The sequence below is a fragment of the Entelurus aequoreus genome, linkage group LG12 (assembly GCF_033978785.1).
Source record: "Entelurus aequoreus isolate RoL-2023_Sb linkage group LG12, RoL_Eaeq_v1.1, whole genome shotgun sequence".
Classification (NCBI taxonomy): domain Eukaryota; kingdom Metazoa; phylum Chordata; class Actinopteri; order Syngnathiformes; family Syngnathidae; genus Entelurus; species Entelurus aequoreus.
Genome location: NC_084742.1, coordinates 19,376,797 through 19,400,612, shown reverse-complemented (window position 1 = coordinate 19,400,612; position 23,816 = coordinate 19,376,797). Strand labels below are relative to the sequence as shown.

The window sequence follows — 23,816 nt, the reverse complement described above, 5'->3', positions numbered from 1 at the left end:
AGTTGCCGCTCTCTGATCAATGCTTCGCTAAATGTAGGACTTTAACGTTAGCGCTTATAATAACAATATTGCTAATACTAGATTAATATTCAGGTCACGAAATGTAAATAGAGTATTGTTGGCACATTTTGGATGTTTATTTATTGGGTTTTATGGTCGGAATAAACGCAATAGACGTTACGACGTCATGACGCCCATTGGCTTCTTTGTTAGCAGACTTTTATTTGCGAGTTAGAATACATTAATTCCAAAAAAAAGACATGTGTTCTTGTCTCTAATGAAGATTGTGAATTATAGGCAAAATTCTAGAAAAAACAAAACAAGTATAGTTCCCCATTAAGTTCTTCCACATCAAATTGATCCAAGGTGAGGAGGAATTTTAAAGTATTACAAAAAACTTCCCAAAGTGGACCTCTTTTTTGTTACTATGCTAAACACTTGTTACCACGAAGTTAGAAGTATAGAATTGTCTTGGTCAGATTAGGAATTGGGATTCAGCTGGGAACGAAGAGCTCTAGGCTAACCCCTAATTGATCAATTCATTGATTAAGCGTCTTTGTGGTGCTTCTTTAACTAACTAGGCCTCATCCTACATGCAGCATGCGTTTCATTGTTTTCTCACACTTGAGAGATTTTCGTAAAGTTTGTTCAAATGTCTGCTGTGTAAAATCAATAGAGCGGCTGAGCAAACCCGCTTTGCTTTGAGCAGCTGCAAGTGGCTGTCGCCGGGAGGCTTCTGACAAGCTCCTCGCTTTCAGTACAGCTACAAGACGCTGCTTGATAAACATACATACGCACACGTTGCCAGCGTTAGGGTTTGCAGACAAGGAAAGTCCAAAGAGCAGTTTGAAGAGTTCTTTGTGCTTTGCTCAGAGATAATTCCATCATTTGTTCTTTGTGACAGCACACAAACGACTGCATACTCTTGTTGTTGTTTTCATCACCCATAATCTCCTACGTCTCCTGCCAGCATGATCACCTTCTTCCTCTTTAAATCCTCCTCTCCTCTTGCTCGAATCAACTTCTACATTTATTAGAGGGTGCCATGGCAACAGGAGATGCTCTGTGCCGCAATGTGTCGCACCTCTGCATTTTATTTTTACACACTTTCCCTCACCCCCATCTTTTTGAAGTTTTGACATGCCTGTCGTACTTTTAATCCCCTAATGCCCCACCCAAAGCACTGCAAAGTCACTCATTTTTAATGCTTTCTGAGTGGCATGGTGCACTTTACTAACATGACTCAGGGCAGTGCTTCTACATTATTATCTGTAATGACCCCTGTGGGGGACAGAAATGTTTCCATGACCCCTCTGAATGAAACTACTATTGAGAACTTGATCTTATCTTTTTATTTATCTGTATAGACTGTGTGAGCTATATTCTTTATATATACCGCTGACGATGACTCCTTTTTTCTTTTCATTCCTGTCACATCTCTCTGCCTCCGTTATCTCTGTACACATCTGTTCCTTTGTACTTAACTACTGCTACCAGGTAGAACAGGGAGCTTGTTGATTAGATTGACCACTGCTGCCATCTAGCTGCAAACATGTGTATCATTCTAGCATGAATACAAGAATGTGGACATAAATAATGAAAGTCTCGCCTGAAAACTCACCAACTGACCAGCCCCCAGGGCGTCCCCACCCCCAAACCCTCCCTTGTGCAATTCCTTCATGTGGTGTTTTAAATCCAAAAACAAAACAGACAAGGTCATGATATTTTTTGATGTGTTATAAAAGACCTTGCCACACGAGCACACATACAGTAAAACCCAGTGAAGTCAGTCCCACGTGTATGTCGATAATTGCTCTATGTTGATCAACTCATTCATCGTGTTGTTTTTAGCACTAAAAAGTGCCCGCCTAAGCATTTTCAACATGGTCGACCGTTTTTGTCAACACAAATTTTAATCAAAGAGATCATTTCTATGAAAACCCAGTGCATTTTGTCAACAATGGTGTAGTGAAACAACAACATGCAATGATTTATACCCATTGAGGAAATTTTGATTTAAAGGAGACCTCAAATGAGTCTAATCAACAGTTAACACACTTTATTGTGATCTAGATTTGAGTAATTTGTATTTGATACGCTTAGGTATACATTTTGTGTACATTTTGCTCCACAGTTACATTATAACCAGCTTTTTTGGTCTGTCTGGTTTGTGTGTGGAAGCGTTCCCTTTAGATTGCAAATGAAACACTCCACGCCCCGCACTCAACAACATTTTTAGAATTGATCTTATGAAAATGTACACTGTTTGGGTATTTTGAAGACAAATCACCACTATTTATTTTGTATGTATATTTACCAGTCCCAACAGTAGGTATACCTTGTGTACCGCACGACGCAAAAAGAGCAGCATTTACCATCATTTACTGTATTTATTAATTGCATATCAGTGTTTTTGTGTGCATACCACGATAGACCTGCTCAGTGGCCTTGTGGTTTGAGTGTCCGCCCTGAGATCGGTAGGTCGGGAGTTCAAACCCCGGCCGAGTCATACCAAAGACTATAAAAATGGGACCCATTACCTCCCTGCTTGGCACTCAGCATCAAGGGTAGGAATTGGGGGTAAAATCACCAAAATGATTCCCGAGCGCGGCGACCACTGCTGCTCACTGCTCCCCTCACCTCCCATGGGGTGAAACAAGGGGAGGGTAATTTCACCACACCTAGTGTGTGTGACTATCTTAACTTTAACTTTAATAAGATGATGCGTCCAAGGTGAAAATAATACTTTACTCTATGATTCCAACTTTTTCATTATTGTTCCTCAAACCAAATAGTGTTGTCGCAATGACACAATTTTTTGTCTGAGTTTAGCAGCTAATCCAACTTTGTATTGGTCCGTGACAAAACAGTCCAAAGTAAAATGTATTTATTGTATTATATTTGTTGTATTTATTGTATTTATTTTATAGACATCAGAGCAGGCTGGAGAGCATGAGACAAAAATAAAATACATTGTCGGCTTCGGGCAGCGGCAAACAGTCTCACAGCCTGAAGCAGAGGTGAAGGAAATTCTAGAAATGACCACATAAGTACATTCACCACATAAGTACATTCACCACATTGTGACATCCCACTGCGCCCAAAGTTAAAAGAAGACTCCAAAACACGGTGTTCAGAGGCATCGAAAACAGCATGCAAGCTCACGCCCAAATGCATGAACCTTATGATTTGATGCTTTGGCATTGTTTAACATAAGTATCCAACATTGTAACATTTTGTAAGTCAGTAAACAAGAAGATAATCATAGGTCCTCTTGAAGCTTAAAAAAAACATTGCAGTTATATCGTTTCAATCACAGCGACTAACAAAATACGCCTATTCATTTTTTAGATATTTGGTCACCAGGAGAAAGATCTGTGCGTGTGCTTTATTGTCATTGCAGTCAAGACGTATAATAAAATTACCGCTTTAAAAAAGATTTCGGTTTTGTCGATGTCAATGAGCTTGTCTGAAGTACGTCGTAAGAGGCGGTTCCACTGTATTATCTAAAAGTCAAATTTTCCAAATTTGAAAAACATCCGTTCACATGAAACCACATTTACCAATGCCCATGTCCGTGTTGACAGCCTCAGTATTCTCAATTGTTTACAGGAATGTACCAATGACTGTTGCAATGCCAACAACTGCACTCTGAAGGAGGAGGCTCAGTGTGCTCATGGGGTGTGTTGCCAAGGCTGTAAGGTAACACGCGCATGCACACACACACATACAGCAGTCCATTATGACATTATCACCTTCGTAGGCTTTTACGACGACTTCCGTTGCGGCACCTAGTTTCAGTTTCAAACCGCAACAGCGTCCCTAAGTGCAGCGCTGTAATGCTGATTCTGACATTTCGCTGTAAGAGAGAGGTGTCAAAGCTGAGTACCTACACTGTTTGTTTCAGATGTAATCCAAAGTTACAGAAAAAAATGAAAATGCAAAGAGTCCACTTGGATACGTTTTTGTTCATTTAAGCTGCTTAACTAGCTGGACAATAAAACATACTTACATAAACAAAGATGCATATGCAAAAGTGCAATATATTTATCTGTACAGTAATCTATTTATATCTGCACATTATTTTGTAAATGCAAACACTCTGCACCTTATTGCTCTTTTATCCTGCACTACAACGAGCTAATGCAACGAAATTTCGTTGTTATCTGTACTGTAAAGTTCAAATTTTAATGACAATAAAAGGAAGTGTAAGTCTTAAACCAATTCAATATAAATCAATATATACTCAGGTTAAAGGTAGATGTCGTTGGAGATGACAAAGTAAAATAATAAATGTATTTTATTTTTACAATATGCTGGAGGTCAATAAAAAACGAGCTGCATGCTAAAAATGGTCACACCACTGTTTATTTGTTACCATTAACTATGTATTATAGATGGTTAAACAATGGGCTTCACATTTATGATTGGTAATGAATGCAAACTTGAAAAGCGTCTTTATGAGGCACGGGTGAAACATGCAATTAGTCAGTTGTGGGATCTATAAAAATCCTGTGGATGGGGTGTTAATTAATCGTGTGTACAAGCAATTGAGGCATAATGGATTGTACCACTTGGCTGCAACCATCTGCGGCTGTTCAGCAAGCAAGTTGAATTCTAAAAGGATCACTGTTAAGAAAAAAATGACAATTATGCCCACAGTTGTATCACCAACATTCAGAACAGTCCTGTGCTTCGCCATTTGACCTTGATATGAAAGCATTAGAATCATTTATTCAACATTTCTTGCATCGCTGCTGTTGCCATAGCGATCCAGTCTTTGTGGTCTATAATATTGATGGCAAAGGCCCAGATAGCGCCCTATGCCGTGGGGCAAACCATAAACATGAGAATGCTTACTTCGTATCTTCACCCCTCCTCTCTCGGCTCCAGTTGAAACAGGCAGGCACCATGTGCCGGGGCCCGGCTGGGACCTGCGATCTGCCCGAGTACTGCACGGGGGCGTCGCCTTACTGCCCCGCCAATGTCTACCTGCTGGACGGCTCCACCTGCCAGTACGGACGGGCCTATTGCTACAACGGCATGTGTCTGACCCACGAGCAGCAGTGCCTCCAGCTGTGGGGCTCCGGTAAGGAAGCATCCTCTTCTCGTGAACATTGTGCTCAATTCTCTTGTAAATGTGACGTTTCCGTCAAACATGTCAACCACATTGACTGTGAACTCCTACAGTTCAGCTGTGAAGTGTTTATCTATTGATTTATTGTTTTTATTTTTTCGAGCAGTAAGCAATTATGGAATACATGGTGTTTCCAGGTGCCCGGCCGGCCCACGACGCCTGCTTTGAAGACGTCAATGCGGCAGGAAACGCTTTCGGAAACTGCGGTAAAGATGAGCACGGCAACTACATGAAGTGTGCAAAAAGGTGAGTGATGATGGTGAATGAAGATGTGCTCTACTCCAATGTGTGGTGACGCAGGATGTCCACAATGCGCTGAAGACTATTTTAGGATGAGAGGAAATTGGTGGATTAGATGAAGTGAAGCGAACATAATCCTCCTCCTTTTTTTGTCCTATGTTAACATTTAGGGGGGGAAAATCATGTTTTGGGGGTTTTTTTACATGCTAACCCAGTTAGCCTAACTATGGCGGTGCTGCAGCTAATGAATGGATCTAAATGAGCAATTTAGTTATGTTAATTAGGAAATTGATAATCATGATGATGATGATGATGTTGCCCCACAGTAGTCATTAGACACTGCAGTGAGGCTGATTAGAGGATATGTAAATGCAATACGTCCCCAGACGGAGCCTGACTAATCGTTGCATTAGTCACCGCGCTATCATACTGTAATTGTCAGCATTTATCCACTCAGACGGCACATGTGAGTTTGTGTACTTGCCTGTCTCTGTCTGCATATCAATGAAGAAGATGTTAGTGATGATAAGAAAGTATTCACAAGAATAGATCAACAAAAAACAAACCAATACAGTGGAGGAAATAAGTACAGTGGTACCTCAACTTTAGAGTGTGTTTGAGATAAAAGCTTTCTCAGTTAAAAGTTATGCTTTAATTTGCCGACAAAAATTTGAGTTACAAGCATACCTGCCATTAGTTAGCGCAGCAAATATCACAGTAAACCCTGTAAGATCCGCCTAAAACATCTGGTCTTACTCGCTAGCATTAGCTTATAGCTAGGGGTCGACATAACTTTGTTTTCTAACCATGGGAACGGAGAAAGTGAGTGAGAAGGACAATGCTATAAAGAAGCAGATGATATTTATTGATTTAAAGAAAGAAATCATAATAAACAAGCTCGCTAACTTAACAACGGCTAAGATGTTAAAATATCTAAACAGCATACATTTATCCTTGAAAATATGGAACAACTGGAGGAGAGACCGTAGAAGTCCACTCCACAAGGTAAATTCTGTACATTATTTTTACATTACTTCATAAAGTACTGTTGGATTGTTTGTAATAATTTCTATTGTATTGTAATATTTATTTTCTAAAAGTGAAGTGTTTTTCTTTTTAAAAGGCATGTTACGTGTTACAATCGTGCTGTTTTTTAGGGGTTGGGGGTTAAGGGGGAAAGCACCAATCAAATTGATTTTAATACATTTCAGTGGGAGATGTTCATTTGAGATAGTGTTTTCAGTTAAGAGCTCTGTCACAGAACCAATTAGGCTCATAAGTTGAGGTACTACTGTGTTTGTTTTTATTATGTAAATTTACCCTCTTATAGAGATTTCAAGATTCCATTATTTAATGGCAGATTAATTGTACAGAGAGAGACATAATGTGAAAAACATTTAAAGGGGTCTTATTATGCAAAAACAACTTTTAGATTAAACCACCCACAAAACGGCGCATCCTGAAGAGAATAGATCCTGAAGATAGTCTGTAAAACATTATCTATGCAAAATGTTGACCAAAGAACCACCATTACATCTTATGTACACCACAAGGAAGTGTTTAAATTTAGAAAAACATCATAATATGACCCCTGTAAATAAAGACTGTATATTATTACTAAATTATAAAATATTAAAGAAATTAGTATTTGATCCTCTACCATACCGGTTATGTGTCCATTAAGCACACATTAATCGTGTCCCATTACGAAAGTACTCCTAATCTCAATCTCTTAAAATTGATAAAAGACATGTTTCAGAGAAACAGTCTCTTGTGTTCAAACATCTCCACCACAATGGGGAAGACCAAAGAGCTATCAAATGACCTCAGGGACCAGATTGTAGACCTGCACAAGACTGGAATGGACCACAAGATGATGAGAAATAGGCCACTTTTGGTGCAATAATTCATAAATTGATGAAATACAAGATAGCAATCAATCGCTCTTGCTCTGGAGCTCCATGCAAGAATTCACCTGATGGTGTAAGAATGATTGTTAGAAAGGTGAGAGACTAGCTCAGAATTACAAGGGGAAAGCTGGGTAATGGTATCAAGGACGTTGGAAGCACAGTCACTAAGAAAAAACATTAGTAACACTTTTCTGTAATGATTTGAGAACCTGCAGAGCCTGAAGGTCCCTCTGCTTTACAGGCCCATCTGAAGTTTGACAATCAACACCTGAATGACTCAAACATTGGGAGAATGTAATGTGGTCGCATGTGACCAAAATCAAGCTCTTTGGCATCAAGTTGACTGGAAGTGTTTGGGTGCAGAGAAATGCTTAATCTGACTCTAACAACAGCATCCCTATTGCCAAACATGGAGGTGCAAACATTCTGCTGATTTTTCTTCTGAACAAAAACCCTCCTGTGATCGTTGCAATTCTGCTGACCAACTCCAAGAAACATAAACAGGGGTTGTACAAAAAGTGTATAATTTATAACCTCTATGTATTGTTATTTGTTGCACTCTGTCTCTGTGTTACAATAAATGTAGCATAAAAGTTCTGGATTGTTCATTTTAAGGGGTTAGACTTAAACAATCAAGACGGGATCAAATACTTGTTTTACGCACTGTGCATATAGTTCTCCTGCTAGTTTGTGGGCATTAAGACTGTTGCATGTGTTTGTGTGCAGTGATGCCAAGTGTGGAAAGATCCAGTGCCACAGTGCTGCCAAGAAGCCCAAAGGTACCAACGCTGTGTCCATCGACACCACCATCAAGACGGGAGGCATGGAGGTGAAGTGTCGCGGGACCTACGTCTACAGCACGCAGGACGGCCAGGGGGACCTACCCGACCCCGGCCTTGTCGTGACCGGCACCAAGTGTGGCGAGGGCCAGGTGCGTCCTCGATTCAGCAAAGTGTGACGTTACTTGTTATTCAAAGTCAGCCGAAGCCAAATTACAAGTCTCGGATATTTGAACAACGAGCGCTGTCTCTCTCTCCTGGGCACTTATCAAATGCAACGTTTGGATCGGAGGAACGACCTTGCTAATTCTCAGCCACTTTTTCCAGACAAATTCCACTTCGACAATTGAGGTACGCACCATGAGCAATATATTTAAGAAGTAATAGAAAATACACTGTCAGGCAGTCAGTTCACCTGCTCTACTATTGCGACTTTAGCACTAACAGATGTGTACACACACCGCTGTGTCCCTTCTGCTATTAGTGTGGCATTAAAGTTAAAGTTAAAGTACCAATGATTGTCTCACACACACACTAGGTGTGGTGAAATTTGTCCTCTGCATTTGACCCATCCCCTTGTTCACCCCCTGGGAGGTGAGGGGAGCAGTGGGCAGCAGCGGTGGCTGCGCCCAGGAATCATTTTTGGTGATTTAACCCCCAATTCCAACCCTTGATGCTGAGTGCCAAGCAGGGATTTAATGGGTCCCATTTTTATAGTCTTTGGTATGACTCGGCCGGGGTTTGAACTCACAACCTACCGATCTCAGGGCGGACACTCTCACCACTAGTTGTATGGTATGTAACAAAAATTCTGCAAATGCCAAAAAACACACACAACCCCCAAAGACAACTGCAGGAGAGATATGCTGCAACTTCACAAAATATAACAAAAGTTAGCCAGGCACCACCAGGAAGTTAACTGGGGGCACCAAACCTGAGAGTTATGTGTCATTAAATACTTAAGATGTCATATTTTACAAGATTATTGAGCAAGCAATTTCTACAGCCAAGTAAAGACCTAAATAACAATTAATTTTACCAACATTTTTGTGGGATATCTTTAAAGGGGAACTGCACTTTTTTAAATTTTTTCTATCATTTACAATCCTTATGTGAGACAAGCACACATATGTTTTTCTTTGTTTATGCAGTCTAACTGGTAAATAAACGCTAGCAGAAGTCAGCTAACAATGGAGGTAATGGGATTCACTCTATATCGCCTATAAAGCACTATTTAAAAAATGCAATAACCTCCTTTTATATACATGCTGTAAGTGTATATGTAATGTAGTAACAGGCACATTCATAACAACATATAATATTTATGCATTTTAGTCATTTTAAGCTTACAGCTGTGGATTAATTTCAAAGACACATTACAGCGTTTGCGATTTCCTTCAAAAATAAAATACAACTACTACTTGGCAGACTTTATGCTAGCCAACAATGACTACTTTGAGACAAATGATGATCCAGAACCTTATATTTTTTAGCCTAAGTATGAGGATAATCAGTTACAAGTTTTAGAAGCTAAGTGATCTAATCCAGCAAGTAGCAGTATTGCTAAGTGCTAAACAAGAAATACAAACTACAAACATAATAAAACAATCACTTCTCTCACTGAGATGCCGACTGATGGGATGTTCATATTTTCCCGCTAAGATGGAGCAATAATTGTAAACCTCACGCAGGTAAAAAAAAAAAAAAAAGGTGGCAACAAACCAGCGTCTTTTCATGTCTTTCTTGCCTTTGTTTGTAGCATTTCTGCACATTTGCCCCTGTACACCACTGTAAGTAGAGTGTAGGATATTTGTACTAGACACTGAATTGTGAATTATTTTTCTTTAGCACTTTTCTCTAGAGACTCAAGCGCTTTACATAGTGAAACATATCTACATCTATTAAGCTACATTTAAACCAGTGTGTGTGGCACTGGGAGCAGGTGGGTGAGGTGTCTTGCCCAAGGACACAATGGCAGTGACTAGGCTGGCGGAAGCGAGGATCGAACCTGGAACCCTCAAGTTGCTGGCACGGCCACTTTACCAACCGAGCCGCGCTGCCACAAAGCAAATAAATGGCAGTGGATTAAACCAGCAGGGGGCACATTAATTGGAGCATTTTGCATGATTCTATTTGAAAAACAGACCTAATCAGTAAAATATCTGCAAATAAGACAGCAGCAACAGTAACAGCATGATACTGGTACTTTCTTTTTCACGTCACTCTTTAAAATGTGTATTTCTGTGTAAAAGTGCCAAAGTGTACTCCCTTAAAAACAAAAGGGAGAGAATTTCCCACGACCAACCTGAATTTAATTACTAGTGAGAACTTGATATTAACCATCATATTTTTTCTGTACAACGCACTGTGCGAGTTACATTCTTTATATATGCTGCTGACTCCTTTTTCTTTTCAATCCTGTCACCTCACCTCACCGTGACCCCCCAGGGGATCCCATTCCACTATTTGAGAAACACTGTGTTAACGTTTTCTTTCTTTGCAAGTAATAGAATACACAAGTGAGATGGTTGATCATGAAAGTGCTCAAACTGGAAGAACGCATAAAGTTTTAAATCTGTTTTCAGTGCCAGCTGAAGTGTGTCTCTGAGGCAAATATTCCACATCCACTTGCTTTTGTTCTCACAGGTATGTCGGGACCGCCGGTGTCAAAACGCATCTTTTAACGAGCTGGAGGTTTGCATCGCACGCTGCCACGGCAATGGAGTAAGGACACACACACACACACACATACACACACACACAGAAAAAAACCACTGCCATGATCTGTGTCCTTGTGCTAAACTTGTGTGTTTTGCCATTGCACAAAGCAGCCGTAAAAGGCAGGAATGATAAGATGAAATTAAACAACAGCTGAAATACAGCAGTCTTCCCGAGGTAATGAGCTATTTATTGGAACCGTACAAGCAAGCCTGAGGCAGATAAGGAGACATCATGCAAGGTTTATGAGTCCATAAACTTTTGCTCAAGGCTTCATTGTGGTGATGGTCACCAGGCTCTAGCTGATATTTTACAGTAATGAAGTAGCCAATGTGGGTCAGTACGCCTCCTGCATATGGCTGTCTTTTGTCATCGAGACTACTATGCATTAGTGGATGGGGATGTAGGAGGTAGACTGTGGACATGTGCGTTGCGCGACACGATGAAGTCATGTGATGTTGGACAAGACCAGGCTAGTCCCAGCTGTCACCAAGGTTTACACGAGGGTCCCGATTGTTGCTATTATTATTATTATTATTATCCTGCATCCACACACACTGTTCAATGTGTTGGCTTTTAGGATCATGGTCACTTTGAAACATGTCCGACACACCAAATGAAGGAACATACCTTAAACACAGACTTGTGCATCCTAAAGACCGGACACCCCACACCCACAAAGACAATCTGGTCTATGCTATCCAGTGTAATGTTGAATGCACTGATTCATATATTGGGGAAACAAAACAACCACTAAGCCGACGCATGCCACAGCATCGACGGGCAAATTCTTCAAGCAAAGACTTAGCTGTCTACCTGCACCTTTGGTAGAAACAGCACTCATTTGAGAACAAAAATTTACAGATTCTGGACAGGGGGGGGATTGTACCAAAGAGGAGTGAGGGAAGCCATCTATGCCTGCACTTTTTTGGTAACTTTGCCTATCGTTTACAATCATTATGAAAGACACAAGATGGATGTATTTGTTAATGCATTCTAACTTGTAAATAAACGTACATAAAAGCCTGCTTGAAGCGGAACAATACTCCATTTACATTTTGTGACTTGAATATGATTGGCAACACTAAATTGGCCCTAGTGTATGAACGGGAGTGTGAATGTTGTCTGTTGATCTGTATTGGCCCTGCGATGAGGTGGGGACTTGTCCAGGGTGGACCCCGCCTTCCGCCCGAATGCAGCTGAGATAGGCTCCATCACCCCCAGCGACCCTGAAAGGGACAAGCGGTAAAAAATGGATGGATGATTGGACTTGAATATTAAAGGTGCCATGTGTAATAATGTGGCCAGAAATGGTACTGCAATTACGGTCAAAATTCTGTTGTCCCCTACCACTCTTCATGACTGAGGTTGCCAGATACGCAGCCGAATCCGAATCATACTCCAAGGAACTTCAAATGGCAATCGACGAGTCCTACGCTGTAGGTTCCTCTTGTTTATGCAAGATGGTTTACTAAGTAATTATGCCACATTTTACTGATGTCGATTAGCCAAATGTATTTGTAAATTTACACAGCAATATTTTCGTCAGGAGTCGGAACAGATTGTTGGCATTACCCTGCTAATATTTCCTGTTTGACTGCACGGACTACCATCAAAATAATTATATATAATATATTATATATCGCATAGGCCTACTTTGATGGCCAGCCAAGGCCAACACTAAAATGACTGCCACATTTCGTTTAGCATAACTCCATGTTGCATCCAACCTGACGCACTGCATTCTCTTCCATGTATGCACATCACTAAGCTGACCTTCCGTCCTCTTTTCCCCGGACATGTCCTCTTTTGCGGGGGTGTCCGGGCGGGCTTTCTTAAATGCCTCAAATGTCCGGCATTTTGAATTAGGGTTGCGAGTATTTTCAATGTACGTCCAGGGTTAAGTTAAGAAGGGGTTGAAAAAAAAAAACTGAAGGTGTGTGCACCACCAACATTCGGGAGGGAGGGGCAGAGACACAGAGCGAGAGAGCTAGTGAGTGGAGAGAGACATGAGAACAAGAAATGCCGAAACGTAAATGCAACTTCACGGATGATTTGCAGGAAAAGTATCCGTGTTTTCGTCCTGGCCGTGACACATGGGAAGCAGAATGCACTGTGTGCAAAGCAGCAACGTATGTATCTGTGGCAAATAAAGGGGCCAAAGCTCTACAAGCCCATATCAACACTACAAAGCACAAAACAGCTGTGCAGGGCGAGAGCTCGTCTGCTGTTTTTTGTTTAAATTTAATTAACTTGTTTTGAGGCATTATTTATGTTTAGATTATATACAAGAGGTTATTTTGAATATTTCTACCTCTGCACTTTTTTTTCCAAAACTGTGAATGTTACAGAATATAAGTGTGACTTATTTTTTATACTGTCAACCAGTGTTGGCGTTAACGCACTTTTTGTGTTGTTTTTTTTTTATTTTACCATTTGTGGCCCACAGCTAATGTTTTAAAGGCCCACGGCACATTCTAAAAATACTATTAAAATAAACAAAAACATAACAAAAGTGAAATAAAAAAGCTTAAAGGTAAAAATGTAATTTAGAAAAAGTTGCAATGTTGACTAATAAAACAAAGCTGTTTTTTTTTTCTTTCAAACAGTCATTGCTCAAAACATAATATTGAATCAAAATCAATGTTATTATGAATTATTGACCTATCAAAGGTTCCGATTACTTCACATCAAATATTCCACTTTGAAAAATATTTTTGGTGGAAGATTTTGCATATTTTGTGTGTTTGCCATAAAAAACATAGTTTTGTTTGACAAAAAAGGGCGAAAAACAAACAAAAAAACCAACATAAAAAAAACTAAAACATTTTGAAATTAGGAATAGATCTGAAGTTGATGTAGACTCCAGAGATTTAAGCGTTAAATATAAAATGTATGTATGCCCTGGCACACCATTATCATCATTTCATGACCCAAGCAAAACACTTTTTACACTTTTATACTGAAATAAATACCCCTACAACTTATTAAATAAAAACATAGAAAAAACTACCAGCAGCGGTAAAGTTTAGATCCATGAAGGAAAGAAGAAAGTGAATGAATGTTTATAACTGAATACATTTACATATGTATACTCATTTGTTTTCTTTTGTATTATCTTTTTTAATGAATTAAGTAACGTTGATGACAACCTTTTTCCAAAACACAATATAGAATGTGAGATATAACAGAATAATGCATACATTTGTCATTTGTTTTCTAAACGCTTACAAAAAAGTGGGACCCCAAAAATTTACTGTGGGACCCCATTTTCATGACTTGATGGGGTCCCTGGCACCCCATTTTGAAAATTCCTAGCGCCAACACTGCTGTCAACAGAGGAGAAAAAATGCTTTATTTAAATAAATATATTATTTATAAAGCAAGTTCGAGTATCATTGGCAAATGTTCACCTAGTCCCGGCCTTGGCGTGCTGCCCGCCTTGGCACGCATATATGTGTCCTCTTTTTGGGATTTCAGAATATGGTCAGCCTACACATCACCATCTTTCAGTGCAAAGTGCAATTATGTTACGCATAAATCATAAAGCTTACTACCATGTCAATACACAAAGTAGAAAATATTACATGTAATGCATTATATTGTCCCTAGCAAATACCACCCCACATGTGTTTGATGCATATGCAGTACCAGAAACCGCAATTAGCCGTGCTAATGTTGGAACGCATTTCCTCAGCGTATCAGCATATAGAGAACGAAATTGGTACTGACACTACCCATATCCACGTAGGTTTTATTTGTCGAAAATATAATTGACCGGGCTAGCATGCTAATAAGCATTACACTAGTGTGATACTGCTTCGCTCCTAAGCATTCGTTGCACGAACATACTAGCTTTGTTAGACAAGATCAAAGACTGTATTGGACAATATAGTTTACATACAAAATGTCCATTTCCATTTATTACAAGTAATAAGAAAACGTAAATGCCTGACTTACCTATCAAGGGGTAAATTAGAAAGTTTGGAGTCAGATGAAAAAATCTTCTCCGCCTTCAATCATCTCCATCTTTCAAAGGCAATCCCGATACAAAATCCATCCTTCGTTGTGTCTTTCATAATGATTGTGAATGCTAGGCAAAATTCCCCCAAAATTTGCAGTTCGCCTTTCATGATTACGGCCTTTTCAAATTTAAAGTGTTATCTTTTTCACAAATTTCACTGACATTCTCAAATGTTAGGAAAACTCCATGTTCTATGATTTTCACATTACCATTTCCTCCTTAGTTAAATTAACATTCACAGCTTACTCACTTGTGTCTCCTTTTTACAACGTGAGGTGGGCGTGTACCCAGCCTGGGTGGGAGACTACGAATAAGAAAAAACGTGGGTAACTCCAAGCACATGAAAAAATAACAGGAGAATAAGGTCCTAAGTGTTCACTCTCACTTTGCAACAAAAGTACATCAAGTCACACCTTAAAATAAATCTTAAATTGGGGCTGTCACAGATCACTATTCATTTGATGACGCCTTGACTACAAAAAGTCCATCCCAAATGCGTCAAAATCACAAAAAATGGTACTTCCTTCATTGTCTGATTGTTTGTGTGCGTACTGCAGGTGTGTAACAGCAATGGCAACTGCCACTGTAATCGAGGTTGGGCACCGCCCTTCTGCGAGAAGCCAGGCCTTGGAGGCAGCGTGGACAGCGGGCCCGTGCAGTACGACAGTGAGTACACACACACACTTTTAGGAAGTCATAATAAAGACTCCACATAACTATTCAGTTAAACGCCAAGTCTCCTGTAGTGGTCTACAAAACCAAGTAACCAGAGTCTCTAATTTCAAAAAACATTGGTGTTAACCGTTTTGATGGCAGTACAGTACTATTTACGGTACGGTATACGCACATTCGCTATTTATTTTTTCTCTGCTTTAAAGTGTAAATATTTTTGGGGGATAACTTAATTAGAAAGTATGCGAAAAGGAGTGTTGCGGCTACGAATCCAGCAGAAGGTGCGGCCTCAAGTCAATTCACTCAATGTAGGAAGAAGAAATTGCTAGACATGTGTAAGACTAAATTCAAAACGTGTTTAAAGACTTTCAGGAATATTGTAGGATTTGGAGTTTAAAAATAGGCATCTTTATGGCTTATTATGATGTGTCCATTGTTCACGGTATTCCACCATTCTGGAACTACTGTAGCTGCATTTGCAGTTTCATCAGTGGTCAGCATCCAGCAACTTTATCTACCTCCTTATATGAATGGATGGGGGCCACCCATCCATTCCTTTTCTACCGCTTGTCCCATACTTTGTTCTACATTTAAAACACTTCCTTGTGGTCTACATAACATATAATGGTGGTTCTATTGTCACAATGTTGCATAGATTATGTTTTACTGACCACCTTCAAGCAGTTTTCTGACCCTCTCTTCAGAATGCGCCGTTTTGTTGGCGGTCTTATTTACGTGCCAAAGCCTTCCTCCAAGTCAAGCCCCCTTCGGCTCCATGTACCCCATCAGCCATTTTGTTGTTTTTAGCGCTTGCAGATCGATTCTACTAAAAGACATAAGTTGGAACTATATACGCTACGATTCGATTCAATATTTGTGGTTGCCAATACGATTGAGGGACGATCGCATGCGAAACGTTCCAGTGAGTTGAAATAGATTCAGTAACTTTTTAGCAAAAAAATGAAGCAGTGCGACTGTGAAATACTGGATACATGACACTGCAGGTGGAGTTTCCTGTATTCCTGTTATTTCTTGTAAGGGAATTATGTATAAATGAATTATGGAAACAAACAAGCAAGGAAACAACAATTAATGGCCAATGCATTCACATCGTATTCGAATAAGGTGCAACCAACACTTTAGGTTCAATTATCAAGAGGAAACCTTTTCTGCTCACATGTTCTAAATTTAAGACAGTTTCGATAAAAGTACGGTAACCAACATTTTAAGAGTAGATTTACCTCCTAAATAAAGTTCCCCGACCTGGCCTTACAGTATTTGTTCTTCGCCCTGGCCAGAGTCCCAGGTGTGTGGAAGCATATATGCTCCCTCATCCCTGTTGATGGTGTTGACTCCTTGCCTCCTAATTTCCATAGCCTCCTTGATTCATCTCTTGTATTTATTTGTTTCTGATTAAATAATTGGGTGCAAGGTGTTGTGTTCTGGAAGTCGGTGCGTTGCCATAACTTGTTCCGCTGTCACTTCCGTTTTCTCAGTCGGTCGGTTTTGTGGCTTTATATTATTGTGTTGTGCCATTTGTCTTTGTTGTGGTTGCAGCTGAAAGTTTTTGTATTTTAATTAATGATTTTGTCTGTCAGCGTTTGCGTTTATGAATTTTCTTGAGCACCATAGCTATCCGTCATTTTTGTTTTGATTGTACCACAGACGGTGAAATTAACATTTGACGTCCTTATTTTTTAAAAGTGCTAAACTTCCCATAAGGTCGGCATTTCTTAAATCCAATGTTTTCCTTTTTCTAGTATCGATAAAATTGATCGATTCTCTTTTAAAACGATCTCGGATCGATACCTATTTTCCGAAAGACAAACTGGCCAAGCACAGAAATTTGAAATTTAGGAATATAAATATATTCGTAAAAAATATATATATATTAATATATATATTTACTAGGGGGTGTAACAATTGATCGATACATCCATATTTATTAGGGCTGCGAATCTTTGGGTGTTCCACGTTTCGATTCAATATCGATTCTTGGGGTCACGATTCGATTCAAAATCGATTTTTTTCGATTCAACGCGATTCTCGATTCAAAAACGATATTTTTCCTATTCAAAACGATTCTCTATTCATTCAATACATAGGATTTCAGCAGGATCTACCCCAGTCTGCTGACATGCAAGCAGAGTAGTAGATTTTTGTAAAAAGCTTTTATAATTGTAAAGGACAATGTTTTATCAACTGATTGCAATAATGTAAATTTGTTTTAACTATTAAATGAACCAAAAATATGACTTATTTTATCTTTGTGAAAATATTGGACACAGTGTGTTGTCAAGCTTATGAGATGCGATGCAAGTGGAAGCCACTGTGACACTATTGTTGTTTTTTGATAATGATAATGTCAATGAGGGATTTCTAATCACTGCTATGTTGAAATTGTAACTAATATTGATACTGTTGTTGATTATATTCATTTTTGTTTCACTACTTTTGGTTTGTTCTGTGTCGTATTATTTATTTATTTATTTGTGTCTCCTCTCAATTGCTCTGTTTATTGCAGTTCTGAGTGTTGCTGGGTCGGGTTTGGTTTTGGAATTGGATTGCATTGTTATGGTATTGCTGTGTATTGTTTTGTTGGATTGATTAATTAAAAAAATAATAATAATAATAAATAAATAAATTTAAAAAATCTATTTTTTAAGAATGAGAATCAATTCTGAATCGCACAACGTGAGAATCGCGATTCGAATTCGAATCGATTTTTTCCCACACCCCTAATATTTATATTACTAAATTTCATATATATATATATATATATATATATATATATATATATATATATATATATATATATGTGTGTGTGTGTGTGTGTGTGTGTGTGTGTGTGTGTGTGTGTGTGTGTGTGTGTGTGTGTGTGTGTGTGTGTGTGTGTGTGTGTATACAGTATAGGCCAAAAGTTTGGACACACCTACTCATTTAAAAGCATTTTCTTTATTTTCATGACTATTTACCTTGTAGATTGTCACTGAAGGCATCAAAACTATGACACCTGTGAAGTTAAAACCATTTCAGGTGACTACCTCTTGAAGCTCATGGAGAGAATGCCAAGAGTGTGCCAAAGCAGTAATCAGCGCAAAGGGTGGCTATTTTGAAGAAACTAAAATATAAAACATGTTTTCAGTTATTTCACCTTTTTTTGTTAATTACATAACTCCACATGTGTTCATTCATAGTTTTGATGCCTTCAGTGACAATCTACAATGTAAATAGTCATGAAAATAAAGAAAACTAATTGAATGAGGTGTGTCCAAACTTTTGGCCTGTACTAAGGCAAAATATATCACTAAAGTATCAAAATTTCCACGGCTCATTTGGAGCAAATTTGGAATAAGGCAAGATGGTTTTATAAATATCTCCGCCATGCGTGCATGGTTTTATTTCATATTTTTGGAACTTATGGGGATCCCAAATACACAAAAACAGGTACCAACAGGTAAGAAACATTGTTTTTAATAATAGGACCTCTTTTCAAAACGTTGCTACTCAGATGTTTGTGTGCATGTTACACTTGCCACACTGTTGTTTTGCATGAACTCATCAGCGCTATTAATGCAGTTTGCTACGTCGTGCGGTAACACCATTAGTTTTTTTTGCTGCTGTGTAGCGCAACATACTTGACATACCCATAAATGACTGTGTGATCAAAGAGCCCAATGTTTTCCTTTCCACTTTATCGTGCCCACAAAATCAGCGGATGATGAGGACATACAGGTATAGTTACATACGTACCTAACGTTGCACGTGTGTGTTTGCAGGTCAAGTGGGCTTGGTGATTGGCCTTTTGTTTGCCTTCCTGGTGGTCCTCCCCGCTGTTCTTCTGCTCTTCTACTGCTACCACGTCAAGACGTCCTACTTCCACAAGTGGCTCACACAGCGAGAGAAGAACAAGAGCAACAAGTACGACAGCCATGCATGTGATGTCATTGTTGTTTGGCACGCAGGAGACGTCATGTCACACGTCATGTGCTGCCTGGGACTTCGAGAGATCAATACATTTTTAACGACCGCGCCAGCTTGCCCCCGTCACACGCAAACAAAATCCAAGTCCTTATTACCTTGAGAGCTTCTTTTACGAGAGCATCCCTCTGCCTGAAGCTGCGTGACGGAGTGCCGTAAGGCATCCTCAGCTCCTCGCGTGCTGATTTACACCACAGAGAATTTTCTGGAGACCATTCAGTCTTTTAACGAGACCGGCTTTGCAAATGAAGACGACAGGAAATATATCCTGATGGTAGCAGATAGAAGCAAACACGACGACTGGCTTTTAATATGCCACCACATCCATCCATCCATTTTCTACCACTTGTCCCTTTCGGGGTGGCGGGGTTTGCTGGAGCCTATCTCAGCTGCATTCGGGCGGAACGCGGGGTACACTCTGGACAAGTCAGGGCCAACACAGATAGACAGACAACATTCACACTCACACTTACACACTAGGGACAATGTTTAGTGTTGCCAACCACACTGATTCCAAATAGTCTTCAAAGCACAAGGCTGGCAATCAGGGCTGTCCAGAGTTGGACCAATTGGTGGCATGTAACTTGGTGTTTATTGGCCCTCAGGGTATTCTAAAAATAGGTTTCAGCACATTATGATGGCGGATCACTGATAATCAAAAAAGTTTTGGATAAAATAAAGTTTTTTCCACTTAGCATGTCAATCAGAATATCATCCAAAAGTTATTTGATTTCAGGAGTTCAATTCACTTAATTATTATTTTGTGTGGACAGGACGAATACGTCTGCGGAGAACGGGAAGAAGAACGGCCATCTGAATCCCGCCTTTCACTTAAAGGTTGTGGGACCAATCAGCAAAGCCGGCGTCCACAAGGGGGTGCGTCGCATTTTTGAACTGCCATCATGACTCATGTTGTCAAAATTATTTTATTTGTTTGATTTATCGCTCCTGCAGCTCCCCGCCACCAGCAAAGAGGTCCTTCCTCTCCGACCGGCACCGCCTCCCACCGGCACCCAGCCAGTCAACATTGTGCGACCCCTGCGGCCGGTTCCAAAAGGGTCCCGCCCACCTCTTCCGGCAGGCAAGCCGCCAGGAGTCGCCCGGAAAACCCCACCACCACCACAGCGTCTTAGCCCTCCCAAGAAGCCACTCCCCCTTAACCCGACACGATCCCCACTGGTGAGGCTGTCTTTTGCCTTCCTTTTTTATGCAAAGGAATCAATACAAATGTTTTTTTTTAGCTGCAGCCCAGACCCTCCCCCTTCCCACCTCAGAGGCCCCTGCCCCTCAGTCCTGCCAGGGGAGCCTCACCTACAGCAAGTCCAGTCCGAGTGCTGACCTCAAAACCTCCTCCAAGACTGCTGGTCGTGATGCCTCCAGCAGGAGGACTCAGACCTGTGGGGAAAGTATCCACCGTCCCACCTCTCAGAGCTCTTAGGTGGGCACCCTTGGGTTGTTTGTGACGGGCGTCCTGATGCTAGCGTGAATTTTTGTTTTATTCTCTCCTCCAGACCGGTCCCAGGTGTCAAAGCAAACACGGCCTCACCGCCATCATGAAGATGACCTTCTCCCTGGCCGCTGCGCAGCCCTTCCCCACAAAGCCTATTTGCACTAAAGCAACATTGCCGTTTTGGTCGCCCGCAGAGAAGCCGCAAGAGGAAGACGATGTCAGGAGAAACAAAAGCGGGCAAAAAAAAGAAGAGAGAGCGCTCTAAATTTAGCCACATTGACGCAGTTTTGCACGGAGGCCTTGCAGACTGAGACGTTTTGCCAAATCTGTTGTTCTTTTACAGTCATTTTTAAATGTGTAACTCTTGTCTTGTTTACAATTGTTTTTAGGATTTGTGTTCTGTGCCAAAGAGGTCTCTCCATGCCAGGGTGGTGTGTGTCCACAATTGCTTAAAAATTGTCTCAAAGATAATGTTTCGTTACGTTTACCGCAAGTCCACTGATCGTCATAATTTATTGTACCAGAAGAGGAAGTAATGACAGCACTGTTGTTTACATGTGAATGGCGCACACCACCCTGCTGACTTTCATTTGAATGTCTTTTGTGTTGTGTCTTGAAATGTCACATAAAATATTTTTTACAAAACTAATTTGTGTCATTTTTAAAGCCTTGCTGTGCCGGAACAAAGACTTACGGAGCTGCGTCATGATGATCCAAAGGTTCTTCCATCCATCCATCCAGCCATTTTGTACCACTTGTCCCGGACCCTTTCATATCAGCTGTTGGTAACGGATCCCACTCTGTTGGAAATGAGACGCCCGTTTCTCTCTGTGAAGCCTAATGCTTTTGGAAAGTACGCTTGGAGTGGAGAGCTGTGTCAAGATGAATGCCCTAATGGAGAGATGGATTCATGTAGATCTTTTCCTAGTCAATTACCAGGGTAGCCAAACAAATTTGGTGCGAGACACTGGATGTGATCACAATGACTGTAACAAGGAAGGTGTACACTGCAGTACTTGTGTATGCTAGGAGAGTGCACTCAAATAAACTTGTCCTTGGGGGCCTAAAGGTCGGTGTATGTTTTGGTATGTCAATTTTATTTTCATAAATAGAAATGAAAAAAATTTGAAAAACAGAGCGTTTTTGGTTTTGGAAAGAAAAAATGAAGATTCCCAGTAAACAAAAAGGGAAAAACAGACCAAAGCGGATGTTTTTTCATGGTCTGACACCAGAAGGCTTAGTTTTCAAAGTAAAAGCGGGAAACTACAGCACCCGTGTGTCTGGCTAAAATGTCTTTGGAGCCCTACACATAAGAGTATTTTAGACATGGCACAACGAGGTCTGACGTCTGCATACACATATATCTATATGCACATATGATACGACAGTGAAGGCAAAAGGATTCGATCGCGCATTATAGTGCTGTAGGGAATTCTGGGAATTTGCTCTGTTATCTGTGTTGGCCCTGCGATGAGGTGACGACTTGTCCAGGGTGTACCCCGCCTACCACCCGAATGCAGCTGAGATAGGCTCCAGCACCCCCCGCGACCCCGAACGGGACAAGCGGTAGAAAATGGTTGGATGGATGTTTATGTCGTGTTGCGGTGCAAATATTCTCCCGAAATGTGTGTGTTATTGTTATTTAGTGTGGTTTCACTATATGGCACAAGTTTATAACAGTGTTGGCGTTGTTTATACGGCCACTCTTAGTGTGACATGGATGCCTGTTGAATAAGTATTACCTGTATTCACTTTCATTCATTTCATCAAATTTAACATGCGTGACAGCTTCAGGTAAGACCTTTAATATTTCGTCAAATGACGTGGTCCTGTTTTATAACCGCAAGTTTTGTTTCCACTGTCGTAGTACGAAACAACCAATTTTAGGTTATCTCTTAAATTCCAAATTATAGATGGTTCTGTAGAAATCTGAGAGTTATGTGTGGTACGAAGCGGTAGATAGAAAATAGATTAGAAAGGGCAGATTGAAAAAAAATACTTTTTTTTTTTTTTTTAGTTGGGACTTCCCACGGGCCGTAGTTTGGGGACCCTTGCACTAGAACATGACTTTCTTTTTCTAATGCTGGGACACACTAGATTTGGTACTAAAGTTTCGGGGCAAAATTAGAGGACTTTATGATAATATTAATAGTTGTGTTTTACTAGTCTCAGGCACAACCCCAGTTTCCTAATCAATGTGGGCATTCCTCAAGGATGTCTGTTATCACCATATTTGAACCAACTGGCATGGAAGTAATAGTCAGTTAGCAGATGAAACAACTCTTTTCCTAAAACATGAAGAACAAATTCCAACTGCTATTGAAAATATTTAAGAATTATCTAATGTATCAGGACTTTTCCTGAATCTTTAAAAAAAGGGGGAAATGCTTCCTATCCATGAATGTGTGAAAGAAAATATTTCCAATGTCTCCGTAAAGTCGGCGGTGAAATATTTAGGAATGAACCTATCAAATAAAAAATTATATATACATAAAAATTAAAAAAACTTACAACTCACAACAAACAAAAATACAATTAAAGAATCCCAAACTAAGATAAATGTATAGCAACAAAGAGATTTGTCACTACTTGGACATATTTATTTAACTCAAATGGAAAGTTTATCCATATGTTTTTATCTTGCTTATTCTCATTCCATATACTAGAACAGGGATATCAAACTGGTTTTCATTGAGGGCCACATTACAGTTATGGCTGCCATCTGAGGGCCACTTGTAACAGCAAATAATGTATGAATTGGCCTCTGGATTTCCTTATTAATTATATCAATTGTTTTAAGTAGACTGTAAATTTTACAGTAAAAACTTTACATTTACAAAATGTTACTGTAAAATATAGTGAGGTTTTTTCAATTTCAACAACATTTTACGGTAAATGGAAAAAC

The 23,816-nt window shown here is 40.0% G+C and overlaps 1 protein-coding gene across 1 annotated transcript in view; it reads left to right on the top strand.

Moving 5' to 3' along the window:
- LOC133661666 (disintegrin and metalloproteinase domain-containing protein 33-like) overlaps window positions 1-21,560 on the top strand; it is a 143,603-nt gene extending 122,043 nt beyond the window's left edge. Inside the window, exons 13-23 of the mRNA XM_062065047.1 lie at window positions 3,613-3,702; window positions 4,894-5,089; window positions 5,275-5,383; window positions 8,014-8,218; window positions 10,713-10,790; window positions 15,366-15,474; window positions 19,260-19,401; window positions 20,235-20,337; window positions 20,416-20,640; window positions 20,703-20,899; window positions 20,973-21,560. Coding sequence (XP_061921031.1) covers window positions 3,613-3,702; window positions 4,894-5,089; window positions 5,275-5,383; window positions 8,014-8,218; window positions 10,713-10,790; window positions 15,366-15,474; window positions 19,260-19,401; window positions 20,235-20,337; window positions 20,416-20,640; window positions 20,703-20,899; window positions 20,973-21,018 — 1,500 coding nt within the window. The 3' untranslated portion in view covers window positions 21,019-21,560. The remainder of the gene's footprint in view (window positions 1-3,612; window positions 3,703-4,893; window positions 5,090-5,274; window positions 5,384-8,013; window positions 8,219-10,712; window positions 10,791-15,365; window positions 15,475-19,259; window positions 19,402-20,234; window positions 20,338-20,415; window positions 20,641-20,702; window positions 20,900-20,972) is intronic.
- Window positions 21,561-23,816: the final 2,256 nt, after the last annotated feature.